The sequence below is a fragment of the Tachyglossus aculeatus genome, chromosome 4, assembly GCF_015852505.1.
Source record: "Tachyglossus aculeatus isolate mTacAcu1 chromosome 4, mTacAcu1.pri, whole genome shotgun sequence".
NCBI lineage: Eukaryota > Metazoa > Chordata > Mammalia > Monotremata > Tachyglossidae > Tachyglossus > Tachyglossus aculeatus.
In genome coordinates this window covers 76,917,460-76,933,353 of record NC_052069.1, presented here as the reverse complement: position 1 = coordinate 76,933,353, position 15,894 = coordinate 76,917,460, and the positions used below count along the sequence as shown (strand labels likewise).

Sequence of the window (15,894 nt, the reverse complement as noted above, 5' to 3'; positions counted from 1 at the left end):
TCAGCTGTGTGACTTTGGGCAAGTCACTGAACTTCTCTGTGCCTCAGTTACCTCATCTGTAAAATGGGGATTAAGACTGTGAGCCCCCTGCGGGGCAATCTGATCACTTTGTAACCTCCCCAGCGCTTAGAACAGTGCTTTGCACATAGTAAGCGCTTAATAAATGCCGTTATTATTATTATTATTATTATTTTACTTCAAATGTGAACTCAAATTTCTGTTTATCTGTCTTATTTGTCACTGAAGAATATTTTTAAAATGTGACAGTTCTGGAAAAGAAATGTATTTATATTAAAGGAGGGTTATCATTTGCAAGGGTCATAGAAACATGATAATCACATTGTGACCCATTTCGTGCTCTGGGCTTATGAGCTGGGCTATATCACTGAGCAAAAGTCAAACTAAGCTCACCTAGGAATAGACACTTTAAACCCCAGGGGCTCAGTGAAACAAGAAAAGGAGTGAAGAACTTGAGACTGTTGAGAGAAATCTCAAAATGTCTTGAATGTCTTAAGGTTGGCAGTGGTCAGGATGTGTTTTGCCAAGCATTTTTTTCCCTTAATTTACAACCCCCTGTGTATTTCAAAGGAAATTTAAGATGTATGTTTCTAATTCATTCACAGTTAACTCATCAAAATTGAGGTGGGAAATAGCAATCTGGTGTCCAAGAAGCCATTTGCACAATCTATGTGAAGCATTTATCTTTGAACCAAAAATTTAATGTTGCTAGGAAGCCAACCTGGAAAACCGAGCCTACTTCAAAAATTGAGCCCAGGACATTCAAGTAGGCTCTGAAAATACTCAAATGATATAACCGATGCGTCCTGGAAAATTTTCACACCTTAAAAGAATAGTTGCTACAGGTAGAAATTCTGTTAATTGGTGCCCACAGTCTTAAACTATTTCCTGAAGGAATTTTAGGGCAGGCATACCATATAGTATGTTCTGACTTCAATTTCTGTCTTCCAGATATCTCAAGTAACTTTATGCGGATACTTTTCATGTTCTTTCTGGACTAGAACTCATAGAGTTATCATCATCAACCTAGAGGATAATTTCCTAATCAATCAATCAATGGCATTTATTGAGTACTTATTATGTGCAGAGCACTGTACAAAAGCACTTGGGAGAGTACAGTATAATAGAGGTGGGTAGACATGTTGCCGGCACACAGCAAGCTTGCAGTCTAAGTACTAAAACTCCTCAAGGAGAATGCTTTATTCTCAAAGACTAAAGTGAAAGCATCAGTAATGTGTCTACCAACTATGTTGTACTTTCCCAAGTACAGTGCTCTGCACACAGTAAGTGCTCAGTGAATAGTTTGATTCATGTGAAGTTCCTTCATTCAAATATTCGACTTCCATAGTTATTTGGATAATCTGGTAAATACCTAGCTAACTAGGATGGAGCTTTTAGCTTAGCAGAGTGTGTGTGGAAAGCTATAACATATTCATTTATTTCTCAGGCATTATGATTGTGGTATTTGTTACATGCTTACTATGTGCCCACATACTAAGTGCTGGGGTAGATACAGGATACTTAGGCTGCATAGAATACCTGCTCCCCATGGGGCCCACAGTCTAAGTAGGAGGGAACACAGGGGTTGAATTTCCATTTTACAGATGAGGAAACAGATGCAATGAAGTTAGGTTACTTAACCAAGGTCATACAGCAGGCAATTTGTAGAGCTGGGATTAGACCCCATGTCCTCTGAGTCCCAGGTCTGTGCTCTTTCCATTAGACCACTCTACTTCTCTATTATGTTTTAGATATGCTAATCCTAAAGCAGTTAAGCCTAAAAACTACAGTAATCAATTATTAATCAATGGTATTCATGCAGTATTTACTTTTTGCAGAGCAGTGCCATAAGCGCATGGAGTAGTACAATAGAGTTGTTAGACACGGTTCCTGTCCTCAAGGAGTTTACAGTCTAATAGGGATAAAACTCCATCTGGCACAACAATCCACCAGAATCAATCAATATTATTGAGCCCCTACTTTGTGTGAGGCGCTGGATTTATGCACTTGGGAGATTACATTAGAGTTAGAAGGCACAAGAATCCCTGCACTCAAGAAGTTCATAATCTAGCAAAGTCAGGCACACATGCAAAAAACAAAATACAGCTAATACAGGGACAAAAGAGACCTGAGAGATTAATATGTTGATTAATAAGTGCTTAAATAGTAGAGTGTGTATATCAGGTTGTATAGAAGAGCTATTGATAATTGAAAGAGGGTGAGGAGGTGGCATAAAGGTGGTGAGTTGGTGGATGCAAGGATATGATGTGGAGAGGAGAAAAAAATAACCTTCCAAATTTGGTGGAATTTCAAAAGGGTTCTGAAGATTTGGAGTTGGAGTAGGAAGGAGAAAGTCCCTCTCCAGACCATAAGCTCCCTGAGGACAGGGAACATGTCTACCAACTCTGTTGTATTGTTCTCTCTCAAATGCTTAATACAGTGCTCTGCATATAGCCCTGTGTGGGCAAGGACTCTCTCTCTTTTTTGCTGAATTGTACTTTCCAAGCACCTAGTACAGTGCCCTGCACACAGTAAGTGCTCAATAAATAGGATTGAATGAGTGAATGAATGAATAAGTTCTCAAGAAATACCACTGATTAACTGATTGAAGCATGCCTTCATGATCAAAGAGTTGGAGGCAATGGGAAGGATAACAAGGCATAGTGAGAAGTTATCTTGAAACCAAAGGATAGTGAAACCTAGGGTGTTGTGGAAAAAGTGGATCAGTTGATTAATCAATCATATTTTTTGAGTGCTTACTCTTTACAAATCTTGTACTAACCATTGGGAGAGTACACCATAACAGGGTTGACTGACATAATCCCTGTCCACAGTGAGCTTACAGTCTTGAGATAGTGGATAGATAAGAGTAAGGATTGAATACCATGAAACCAACAGTCAAAAATTACTGCTTGATTTGGAGAGGAATGGCGATCCAGCAGAGGCTTGTGTCAGACTGCTAAAGTATATGTCTGTCACCCCTCTAGACTGTAAGGTCATTGTGGGCAGGGAACGTGTCCATCAACCCTGTTATACTGAACTACCCCAAATACAGTGCTCTGCACACAATAAAAGCTCAATAGATACCATTGATGAGAATGATGATGGTTGTATTCAATCATATTTATTGAGCACTTACTGTGTGCAGAGCACTGTACTAAGCACTTGGAATGTGGAACAGAGATTATCTCCAGCAGAATGAAGTATGGCTTGAAGAGGGGAGAGACTGGAGGCAGACAGACTGTGACTGCACACCGTTATGGGTGGACTGGCTTAATCAATCACATTTATTGAGTGCTTGCTGTGTACTGTCTGGGAGAGTTCAGTATAACATAATTGGTAGACACGTTCCCTGACCACTCTGAGTGCACAGTCTAGACTGGATGGAGTGGAAGAGGGTGACTCAGGAAATGTCGAGGAAAAACCAGCAGAACTTGATGACAGACTACATGAAAATTGAAAAGAACTAGGACTTAAGTGCAGTATTAAGGTTGTGGGTTCTGTAGACAAGGAGGATGACTGTGGTGTTTCTGTTGATGGCACTACCATCCTTCCCATCTCACAAGCCCGCAACCTTGGTGTCATCCTTGATTCCGCTCTCTCATTCACCCCTCACATCCAATCCGTCACCAAAACCCGCTGGTCTCACCTCCGCAACATCGCCAAGATCCACCCTTTCTTCTCCATCCAAACTGCTACCCTGCTTGTTCAATCACTCATCCTATCCCGACTGGATTACTGCATCAGCCTCCTCTCCAATCTCCCATCCTCCTGTCTGTCCCTTCAATCCATACTTCACGCCGCTGCACAGATCGTCTTTGTGCAGAAACGCTCTGGGCATGTTACTCGCCTCCTCAAAAATCTCCAGTAGCTACCAATCAACCTACGCTCAGGCAAAAACTCCTCACCCTCGGCTTCAAGGCTCTCCATCACCTTGCCCCCTCCTACCTCACCTCCCTTCTTTCCTTCTACAGCCCAGCCCGCACCCTCCACTCCTCTGCCGCTAATCTCCTCACTGTGCCTCATTCTCACCTGTCCCGCTGTTGACCCACGGCCCACATCATCCCCCTGGCCTGGAATGCCCTCCCTCTGCACATCCACCAAGGTAGCTCTCTTCCTCCCTTCAAAGCCCTACTGAGAGCTCACCTCCTCCAGGAGGCCTTCCCAGGCCGAGCCCCTTCCTCCCTCTCCCCCCTCCCCATCCCTCCCGCCTTACCTCCTTCCCCTCCCCACACCACCTGTATAAATCAGCATATATATGTATATATGTTTGTACATATTTCTCTATTTTACTTGTACATATTCTATTCATTTTATTTTGTTAATATGTTTTGTTTTGTTGTCTGTCTCCCCCTTGACTGTGAGCCTGCTGTAGGGACCATCTCTATGTTTTGCCAACTTGTACTTTCCAAGCGCTTAGTACAGTGCTCTGCACACAGTAAGCACTCAATAAATATGATTGAATGAATGAATGAATGAACTGTGATCAGAAGGTTATATGGAGAGGGATTTTGGAAAAGATGAGGAGTTCAGTTTTGTGACATATTAAGGTTGTGTTGGAGGGACTGTCATGTAGCTGTGGGCAGTGGGGATGAGTGAAAAGTGAACACAGAACAGAATTGTGAATTAAGGGGTGAAAGGTATGAGAGTAGCCAGCAAAAGAGATTGAGAAGGGGCAGCCATTTATGTCTGTCAAATAATTCATTAAAAAGTAATGTTATAAGATACAGTGTTTTCCATGAACAGAACTGTGGTCACACTGTTGAGTTTTCTCTATGCGTCCAAACCATGAAATTATTGATTACTTTCAGCCAACGTTTGGAATTATTTCCTTGCAACTGTATTGAGAAATATTGTCTTTTAGCCTCAGAAAGTCCTTTTCCTTAAGTTGAGAGAGTTTATATGTGGGAAAAGTGATACCAGGAACACATTACATCTTTGCGTAATTTGTTCTGAGTGTCCTAAATATAGAAGTTGCATTGAAAAAAAGCAACTAAAAGGATAGAAAATGATCTAAGCTCGTTTTGGGCAGGGAATGTGTCTGCTAATTCTGCTGTATTGCACTCTCCCAAGTGCTGAGCACAGTGCTCTCCACATAGCATTCAATCTGGACTCTAAACTCATTGTGGGCAGGGAATGTGTCTGTTTATTGTTGTATTGTACTCTCCCAAGTGCTTAGTACAGTGCTCTGTATACAGTAAGTGCTCAATAAGTGTGATCAAATGAAATACCATTCACTGACTGTGTTGTCTTTGGACAACTTTAGGGGAATGCATTCTTTAAATGAGCTTTTCATATTCCTTCCTATAAATCAGCAAAAGACAGAATTGAAAAACAGTATCTTCTAAGCTTCCTTAGAGGAAAAGTTCATGTAATGATCTTGCTTTTGAAATTAATAATGCCTTTGGTTAATGTTTGTCTGATGGGACAAATAATGTAATTGTGTGTTTTTGCTAAGTGCTTACTCTGTATCAAGCACCGCATTACGTTCTGGGGCAAATACAAGATGATCTGGTCGAATACAGTCCTGTCCCACATGGTGCTCACAGTCTAAGTAGGAGGGAGAACAGTCATTGAACCCACATTTTACATATGAGGAAACTGAGGCCAGAGCATTGACATGCTGTACCCAAAGTTACAGCAGGCAAGCAGTGGAGCTGGGATTAGAGCACAGTTTTCTGGCTCTCAGGCCCATGCTCTTTCCTCTAGTTCATGCTGTTTCTCCAAAAGAAAGTTATATAAGAACAAAATAATGCCCACTAAATATTAAAGACTCCCTAAATCTGTATCAGTAAAGCGCTACTCTGTACAGCTCTGGAAGCTGAGGGGAAATCAAGCTTTCTCCTACCTCCCCTACTTCATCCTAAGTAATATTCACCTTAAATTTTGTTCACCTTCCTACCATGCTGGTAACCTAGTCTTCCTCATTCACGTGAGACTCCCATTTACCTTATGTTTGGGGCAAAATCAGTTTAGCTAATTCTTGTAAATAGTAATGTAAGTTTAAGCTTTTTCAACAGAAAATATGTATATGCTCAGAAATGCACATTTTTGGTATCCAGGAAATGTTCACCTATTTAGTATTCTAAACACAGTTAATTATCAGAGAAGAATGCATATTCCAAAAAGATCAATCTATCAATCAGTGACATTTATGTGGCATGCTCAGGAGAGTATAATACATAAAGTAAACACAGTCCCTGCCTTGAAAGATCCTACAGTCTAGCTGAGGAGACAGACACTAGAATGAATTACACATAGAGAAACACATAAGTCTGTGAGAGGTAAGTGGTGAAGTTTGTTCCTTGTCCTTAGGGGGTACGGGCTTAAGTGCTGCGCAAACTGGAGGTTGGTTGAGGTCACCTGGTGTCACTTCCCATTTGGGTGATATAGTTATTAAGCAGTGTGGCTTAGTGGAAAGAGCACAGGCTTGGGAGTCAGAGGATGTGGGATCTAATCCTGACTCCTCCACTTGTCAGCTGCATGACTTTGGGCAAGCCACTTAACTTCTCTGTGCCTCAGATACCTCATCTGGAAAATGGGGATTAAGACTGTGAGCCCCACGTGGGACAACCTGATTACTTGTATCTACTCTAGCACTTAGAACAGTGCTTGGCACATATTAAGTGCTTAACAAATACCATTATTATTATTATCATTTATATTATGAGCACTTGTCATTTGAAATTCCCGCTTAATGCTTGCCAGTACTTAGGATTTCCAGACATCATATTTGCAGATTTTGACACTGTGGTTGTTGAATCTGATCTCTGGCAGCAGCAAAAATTAAATGCATCACTGAAACAGCCCATTAAATATCTTCAGTTTTTACCTCCATGAGTGGTGTATTTCATTCCATCTATTGTATTCAAAATATTGCAAGACTTCATGTCTCTTTTATTACCTCAGAATATTATTTTCTATTAAAAAAACTAGGAGTTTCCATTTGTTTCATATTATTGTGATTTATCATTAATTTGTCATTTCATTTTCCAAGCTTTTGATAAAGACCCAACTGTCCTGGAATAATATATAGATCATCAGCACACACACTCATACACATTATATCAGTGGGGAAAAGGAGGTAAAAAAACAAAGGATTTTCTCAGGGCCAGTGAGTTTGTAACAAGGGAAAGGAACAAGATTGCCTTGGCTGCCAGACCTATGCCAAGCCACTAAATCTTATTTTTCTTTTTAATGATTTAGGGTTCAAATTAGTAGAACATATCTGTGGTTTTTCTGGACTGTTTAGGCCTCCAAATCACTAGTTCTCTGACAGATCAATGTAAACACCAAAAAAAAAAACCAAAAAAAAAACCAGAGTTGAGAAAGCCAAAGCAAACTAAGTTCTTGTATACCATATTTGTGAATGCCAATATATGGGTGATATAAGATATCCAATCCAATGTTATTGTCATTCAAAGGCTGCTCATGACAGCCCAGGAACCAGTCTTGATCAATTAATCCTGTCCTCTCCTCAGCCATGATGGACCATTAATTCCCCAACAGGGAAACATGTGGGTGTTCAGTCAATTCTGCTGATGACTGCAAACCACATCTCCCTGCTCCAAAGAATCAAAGCCTCAAAGGCCAATTATTTTAAACAGTGAACCACCTCATATGTAAGAAAACAGGAAAGAAAATGGAGAGGTGGGATTCAGAGTATTAGATTTGGTAAGAAGGAAAATGTCTGTCAGGTCATAAGAAGGGGGTTCAAGGCAGAAAATGAGGAAAAGCGTTCCAAGGGAAACTGGTCTGTCATTTGAAATTCCCCCTTAATGCTCACCAGTACTTAGGATTTCCAAATTCTACACTTTACCCTCTGTGTGTGAATACCTTTGCAAGAGCTGGATTGTTTCAGAAGGATATTTGATAGGGTAATGGCACATATTGCAAAAACACATTCACTTATAACAGCACCTACCCCAAGTGGAAATTTCTTTCCCTTATACACTTTCATTGATGAGTGAGGAACAGGGCCAAAGAATAATTATGGAGGAAAATAAATGTCAGAGTTTAATAATTTCAAATGAAATAAAAACATAAATCCAAGACTGGCATGTGCAAGACAGTGTTCACTCCTTATTCTCCCCACCTCTCAGATAGAATACACATCCATGAAAATTTGGAGTGTCTATCCCAAGAATACTTTTTGATTCCTTGTCTCACTGCTTATAATAGGTATAGTTTACAAAGGTATAATAGGTATAGTTTACATTTCACCTAAGAGGTTGGAGTGGTCAATGAGTAAGGGAGTGCTATTGAAGTGATGTCCCACAAAATGGTTACATTTCCTTTTAAATTGTTCCATCCTTCCAACTGGATGGATTTCCACGAGTAAATATAAGGATTTTCCAGGGCCTTGCAGAGGAAAATGGTAAAGCCCCATTCTCAATTAAAGCATTATCTACCACTGGGTTGGATGTGTGGAGCAAAGTGGGTGCCTTGGGGAAACTGATGAGGCTCCGTTGGTAGAGATTAATAATAATAATAATTTTGATATTTGTTAAGCACTTATTATGTGCCAAGCACTGTTCTAAGCACTGGGGGAGATACAAGGTAATCAGGTTGTTCCCACATGGGGCTCATAGTCCTAATCCCATTTTCCAGATGAGTTAACAGAGGCACAGAGAAGTTAAGTGACTTGTCCAAAATCACACAGCTGACAAGTGGCAAAACTGGGATTAGAACCTATGACCTTTGACTCTCAAGCCTGCTCTCCTTCCACTGAGCCATGCTGCTTAAACACCGACCAAATGTTCTCACCCATGCTTGTAGATGAATTATTCATTCTGAGGGCAAGTATACCCAGGAGCAGAGTACCTGGCCAATAGTAAATAACAATTCTACAGGTCAGGTTACAGCTGGGGAGTGAATTGTTGCACTGCTTCTTCAATCCAGAGCTGGGGAAGTTCTTCACTTACTATTCAGGAAAATAGGCTCAATGCTCCTGCTCCAGATGTGAGCTGCCTCTCCTGTGCAAAAAGGAAATCTCCACTTTCCATTGCTCTAACTCAGCTACTAGCCTCTTTCATATTATATTTTTCAATACTAGGATCCTGCATAGTGTTTTCCTGTCAACCAAATTCAGGTAAATTATTTGCAGTTAGTTACTCATTTCATGGAAGGATAAGAGAATTATATAAGCATCAATTGAGAAGATCTTGGCATCCACAGAAGGTAAGGATCACTGCTATTCTTTCGCAAGCCCTCATTTCCTCTGCCTCCCCTGCCCCCTCTGGATCACCTGTTCACTTGGATACTAACCCCAGCCCCACAACAATTATGTAAATAGCCTTATATGCTACTTTGTCCCCTATTGGTAATTCATTTTAATTTCTGTTCCCCTGTAGATGGTAGGCTCTTTGTGGGCAGGGAATGAGTCTATAAATTCTATTGTAGTGTACTTTCCCAATTATAGTGCTCTGTATACAAGAATGCACTCAATGAATACCACTGATTGATGGAGTGAATGCTTTCTTTTGTATTTCATTGACACACTGTGTATGGATTAAAAAAAAACTCCAAATTTTAATTGCAAGACCTTACCTAAGATGACAACAGCAATGCTAAGAGCATGGCTGGAAGAAATCTAGGTATCAGGCCAACCTCATCCACTTCATGTTATATTGTTTTCTGCTTGAACTCTGCCACTGTCTCTGTCTGGCAAAATGATTTCACCATCCTTATTGACTCCCATGCCCATTGGTCTCACCAATTGTTCTAGAAGTTTAACTTCCTCTCCAACCCCCTATCCCTCTGCCTCCCCCATATCTTGCCCCTAGTGACCTCGCCATCTACTTAATTGGGAAAACTGAAACTATCAGATGTGATCTCCCTAAAATCTCCCTTGCTCCTCTCCAGTCCCTACCTCCCTCCCACATTTCCCTTCTTCAACCCTCCCATCTTTCCTAGCGTCTTCTCAGAGATCTCCTGCCTTCTTTCAAAATCCACTCCCTCCACTCCACCTACATATCTGACCCCATTAATGATAATAATAATAATGGTGGCATTTATTAAGCACTTACTATTTGCAAAGCACTGTTCTAAATGCTGTTCTTTGCACCTTATCAAAGCACTTGCACGATCCCTTCTTCCCTCCCTGGCCACCATCTTCAACTCTTCACACTCCAATGGCTTCTTTCAATGTTTTCAAAAATGCCCATATCTCCCCTATCCTAAAAAAACAAAACCCTTCTCATGACCCCATGACTCCCTCCAGTTATAGCCCCATTTCCCTCCTATGATTCCTCTCCAATCTACTCGAACAAGTTGTCTACACCCACTGTCTCAAATTCCTCTCTTAGACCACCTCGAATCTGGTTTCCACCCTCTTCATTCCACAGAAATCATCCTATGAAAGGTCACAAATTATCCCCTTCTTGCCAAATCCAATGGCCTCTCCCCCATCCTAATCATACTTGACCTCTAAGATGCCTTCAACACTGTGACCACCCTCTTCTACTAGAAACATTATCCAACTTCAACCTCACTGACACTGCCTTCTCTGGTTTTCCTCCTGTCTCTCTGGCCACTCATTCTCATCTCCTTTGTAGGCTCCTCATCTTCCTCCCATTCTCTGTGCTCAGTTCTGGTTCCCTTTCTATTCTCCATCTACAACCACTCCCTAGGAGAACTTATCACTCAATGGCTCCAACTACCACCTCTATGCAAATGATTCCCAAATCTACATCTCCAGCCCTGAACTCCCTCCTTCTACCCAGTCATGCATTTTATCCTGCCTTCTAGGCTTCTCTACTTGGATGTCAGTCCAATTCCTCAAACTTAACATGTCCAAAACAGAACTCCTTATCTTTTCACCCAAACCCCGTGTTCCCCATGATTGCCCGTCACTGTAGACAGCTCACCATCCTTCCTAGTTCTGTAACCTTGGAGTTATCCTTGACTCTTCTCTCTCATTTGACCCACATATTCAGTCTATCACTAAACTCTCTTGGTTCAACATTCATAACATTGCTAAAATCCTTCCTTTCCTCTCCATCACATTATTCCAGACACTCATCCTATCCTGAATTGATTACTGTATCAGACTCCCAGAGATCAGACTGTATCAGAGAAGACAGTCTCTTCCCACTCCATATTTCACTCTGCTGTCTGCATAATCTTTCTATGAAACCTTACAGTTCATGTTTCCCACTCCTTAAGAACCTCCAGTGGTTGCCCATCTAACTACTCATCGAACAGAAACTTCTTACCATCAGATTTAAAGCACTCAATTACTTTCCCGGCCTACCTCACCTTACTGCTTTCCTATTACAATCCAGTCTTCACACTTCCCTCCTCTAATGCCTACCTGCACACTGTACCTCGATCTCATCTTATCTCACTGTTGACCACTTCTCTAAGTCCTGCCTCTGGCCTGGAACACTTCCCTCTTCATATGCAACATAAAATTATTCTTTCCACCTTCAGAGTCTTATTGAAGGCACATCTTCTCCAAGATGCCTTCCCTAAGGCTTCAATTCCTCTTTTCCCACTCCCTTCCATGTCACTCTGATATGATCCCTTTATTCGCCCCTCCCTCGGCCCCACAGCATTATGTACATATCCATAATTTATTTATATTAATGTCTCTCTCCCCCTCTAGACTTGGAGCTTATTGTGGGTAGGGACTGTGTTTACCAATGCATAGTATAGTGCTCTGCACCCAGTGAACACTCAAATACTACACAGTGAATTGGTGGTAAGACATAGAAATCAGGAAGCTGTTTTCCTCAATCAGAGATGGGAACTTAAAAAGAAATGGAAGGTGAGTTTCTCAATGAATTGGCCACAGTGGACTTACCGCCTGTTAGCATGAGGGCACATTTGCACATACAGTTGTCATTATCAGCATCTTTAGTGCTGAAATCGGCACCATGTAAGATCAGACTGCTCTGCTTCCCTGCTGTCCCACTGTGGCCCTTTAAATACAGCCTGAAATAAAGCAAAACAAAGAAAAAGTCCACATCATGAAGTAAATATTCACTTTCAGTCATTTTTTCTAGTGTTTTCATTGTACTCTTGGAATATCGTGCTTCACTCAAAAAGGCAACCGAAATGTTCCAGAAACTGAGGGGTGTGTTTGGCTGGCATATTTCATTGAAAACATAACATTTGATATTTCTGAGCAGCATTCTATTTGCTAGGTTTCTTAGGACCACAGTGGCCCAAATAAGAACTATAGAAAAAGCTCTGCAAACCTAAAAAAAACAGAGATATGTAATATTAAAAAGGATGGTGGAATATTCCTCCCACCACATCACATTATAAACATGAGCCTATACTGACTATCCCATACTCTAAGTCGGATTCTCCCCAGGTGTTAGGGCTTGTCTACTATTGGCAGAGGAATCATTCTCTTCTTTTGCCCTAATAGTTTCTGAGAAGCATAGGGAAACCAGCCCCTTTGCATCATGGGGTTTGAAGTCCTTTTTCCTTTCCCCACAATCTTCTTGTCAGACCTATTGAAAGGGTTTTAAAGCATTCTGCTCCAGATTTGATCGAAAACCTGATTCAATTCACATAGCATCATCATCTAAATCGAAATCTAAATACATCTTTTGCATTGGAGTGAGGCTATAAAACAAGAAAGGATAAAAGTCATTGGGTTTGCTTTCAGAGGACTCAATTCACTCAAAGTTTAAATGTATTTCCTGCTAATGATAGGCTCTTTTGGGGAGAAACATGAACTTGTATACACTACCAAAAAATTATTAGTGCCTCCTGTGATGCTAGCATAAAGTATGCCTCAAGTGGTCAGAAAGAATCAGTGCTCCACCAAAGTACTAATATTCTAGGGAGTAAATCAGATTCTGGAAGAATTGGGCTCACTGTTAATAATAATAATATATTACTTAAAACAATAATATAATTTCCACTTAAACAACCCAAACAGGCAAATGAAAGAACCAAACAATACAGTTTTAAAGCAAAAGAGTGTTAATGATCACATTTGCCTTGGATGAGATAAATTAAGGATTGTTTTAAAGGCAGTCCTTTTAAGACTTCTAAAAATATCTTCAGTGCAGATTTGGACTACTGAAACTGATTTTCCCAATATCACCATTTCTCAGATTCAGTGCAACTTTAAAAAAATACTTTTTGATGCTTGTGAATGCTTGTAAGATCCTTTGAGGGAAGACATTATGAAACCAATTCTATTAATAATAAAAATGATAATAATAATAATTTTGGTATTTGTTAAGCACTTACTATGTGCCAGGCACTGGGGTGGATACAAGCAAATCGAGTTGGACACAGCCCCTATCCCACATGAGGCTCACAGTCTCAATCCCTATTTTACAGATGGGGTACCTGGGGCCCAGAGGAGTGAAGTGACTTACTCAAGGTCACACAACAATCAGTCAATCAATCAATCATATTTATTGAGCACTTACTGTGTACAGAGCACTGTACTAAGCGCTTGGGAAGTACAAGTTGGCAACATATGGAGACGGTCCCTACCCAACAGTGAGCTCACAAGTGGTGGAGCCGGGAATAAAACCCACGACCTTCTGTCTCTTCGACCCGTGCTCTATTCACTACACTACACTGCTTCTTCAAGCCCATGAAAGATTAGCTTGCTTAGTCCCCAGAATGCAATTAGAGTTCTCCAAGCCATGATCTGTGCTAATTTCACCTTCCAGAATTGAACAAATTGATGAATTTTGCTATTGGGTGAAGACAGACAACAGAAGGCCAGCTGAGGCAGATTGCTCCCTCCTGTTGTTCCTGCGTAGATAGATTTTCATGGTGCAGAAATAATAGACCAGAAAGAACCAAGCTAGACTTTAAATGCATAGGCTGTAAGCACAGTGGGCAGAGAATGTGTCTACCAATTTTGTTATATTGTGCTGTCCAAGCACTGAGTGCAGTGCTCTGCAAACAGTAAGTGTTCAATAAATACCACTGACTGATAGATTTTTAAAGTCACATTATCATCATCATCATCAATCATATTTATTGAGTGCTTACTGTGTGCAGAGCACTGTACTAAGCGCTTGGGAAGTACAATTTGGCAACATATAGAGACAGTCCCTACCCAATAGTGGGCTCACAGTCTAAGAGGGGGAGACAGAGAACAAAACCAAACATACTAACAAAATAAAATAAATAGAATAGATATGTACAAGTAAAATAGAGTAATAAATATGTACAAACATATATACATATATACAGGTGCTGTGGGGAAGGGAAGGAGGTAAGATGGGGGGGATGGAGAGGGGGATGAGGGGGAGAGGAAGGAAGGGGCTCAGTCTGGGAAGGCCTCCTGGAGGAGGTGAGCTCTCAGTGGGGTCACATATTTCTGCACAGACTAACTGTTGGGAATCCCCTTGCCTAGACAGGTAATAGGGCTTTGACATCACCTGACAGAAATCACTTCCTACTGAACCGATTGAATTTTATGTCTCTGATTTTGTGAAGTCAGCCAGGAAGATAGTTCTATTAACCCTAGGTGCTATCACTCTTTGTTCCCTGAGAAACATGACTCCTATGTCCAGTGAAGGTGTGTGTGAGAAAGAGAGGGAGGGAGGGAGAGAGAGAGAGAGAGAAAGAGAGTTTGTGTGTGTGTGTGTATGTGCATGTGTGTGCATGCATGCATATAGACTTGCTCACCTACATGTATGTTTGTAATGGATGGGAGTTGGAGTAAGATTCAAGTGAGGGGAATACATCAGGTGATGGTGGGATTGGAGATACTTCAGGTGAAATCTGGAGAACACCAGCATAAAAGTTTCTAAATAAAACTGAAATGCCTGGCTCATGTGATTTATTAGAGGCCCCAAGACCTCTGGACAAGCATTCAAAACACAGACTTCACACGTAGGCTAAATTTAGGAGCTAAAATCATTTCGAAAGAAAAAACCAAGCAGACTGCCTGGGAGGGCATGCCAAACCAAAATGATAGGTCTTGCAACATTCCCTGAAGGTCAGAATAGGTCACTGTAGCTCTGCTGAAAAAGCAGGATGAGAAATTCCCAAGAAACACCACAGAAAACACTTCTTAATGGTATGGTTCAGGGCCAAGTTGGGGGATTTAATTGTTGAGGATGAGATTGGTCAAGATTCTAAGCTAACAAAACTTTACCCAGAGATCCACATTTGTTGATGTGAGGAGTCATTTCAACAAAATGAAGGGCTGGAAGGCACTTTACTAGATACCTCAGGTTCACTCTCTGATTTCAGACAGTATTGCCCTTGAAACATCCATAAGGACATCTGACTACCTTTCACCTTAAAATCCCCAGGCCAGGGGACTGTGAATTTGCCACGGACATCTATTCACTCTGTAAATTTGTTCTGAGAAGGCAAATCATGTGTAACATGGGAGTCACTTATTTTTTAATATGCTTTTCAGGGATTTGAAATGAGTAAGTACATGCTTGATTTGAGTTCAAGGAAATAGCCTACCTAATGTTGGGCTAGCTGTGCAGCATAGCAAGAGCTTTCATTTGGAATAGCCCATCATTCAAAATTAGCCAGAGCAAGTACCTGGGCTTTGCTCTTCTATGAGAAGCTGACAACCCCCAAACCCTAATCTTCCTTATGTTGGAGTGGCCTCGACAGAGGAAGACATTGTTTTCTGACTTTGGTCAGTATTCCTAAGACTCTTCCCTTTGTATATATAAGGCCTATTAATAAATCCAATTTAGAGTGGAGATTAAGCCCAGGTTTGAAAATACCAGCTATGATGAAGGTCCAGGAGCAAAAATGCATTCTAAAGTAGAATATCAAAGAAGAAAAAGCCCATTGCAATCTTGCCCAATTTTTCAGAATCCTGTTCTTTTCTCAGCTAGAGCAGATGTGGCATACATGAAGAATGATGTGTTAAGAGATAAAATCCAAGCATTCACTTGGAGCTAAACTGTTGGC

At 40.9% G+C, this 15,894-nt stretch overlaps 1 protein-coding gene across 2 annotated transcripts in view; it reads right to left on the bottom strand.

The window, feature by feature from the left end:
* ANGPT1 (angiopoietin 1) overlaps positions 1 to 15,894 on the bottom strand; it is a 265,372-nt gene that overhangs the window by 8,751 nt on the left and 240,727 nt on the right. For both annotated transcript variants that reach the window (XM_038744581.1, XM_038744582.1), the window contains one exon: positions 11,825 to 11,955. In XM_038744581.1, coding sequence (XP_038600509.1) covers positions 11,825 to 11,955 — 131 coding nt within the window. The remainder of the gene's footprint in view (positions 1 to 11,824; positions 11,956 to 15,894) is intronic.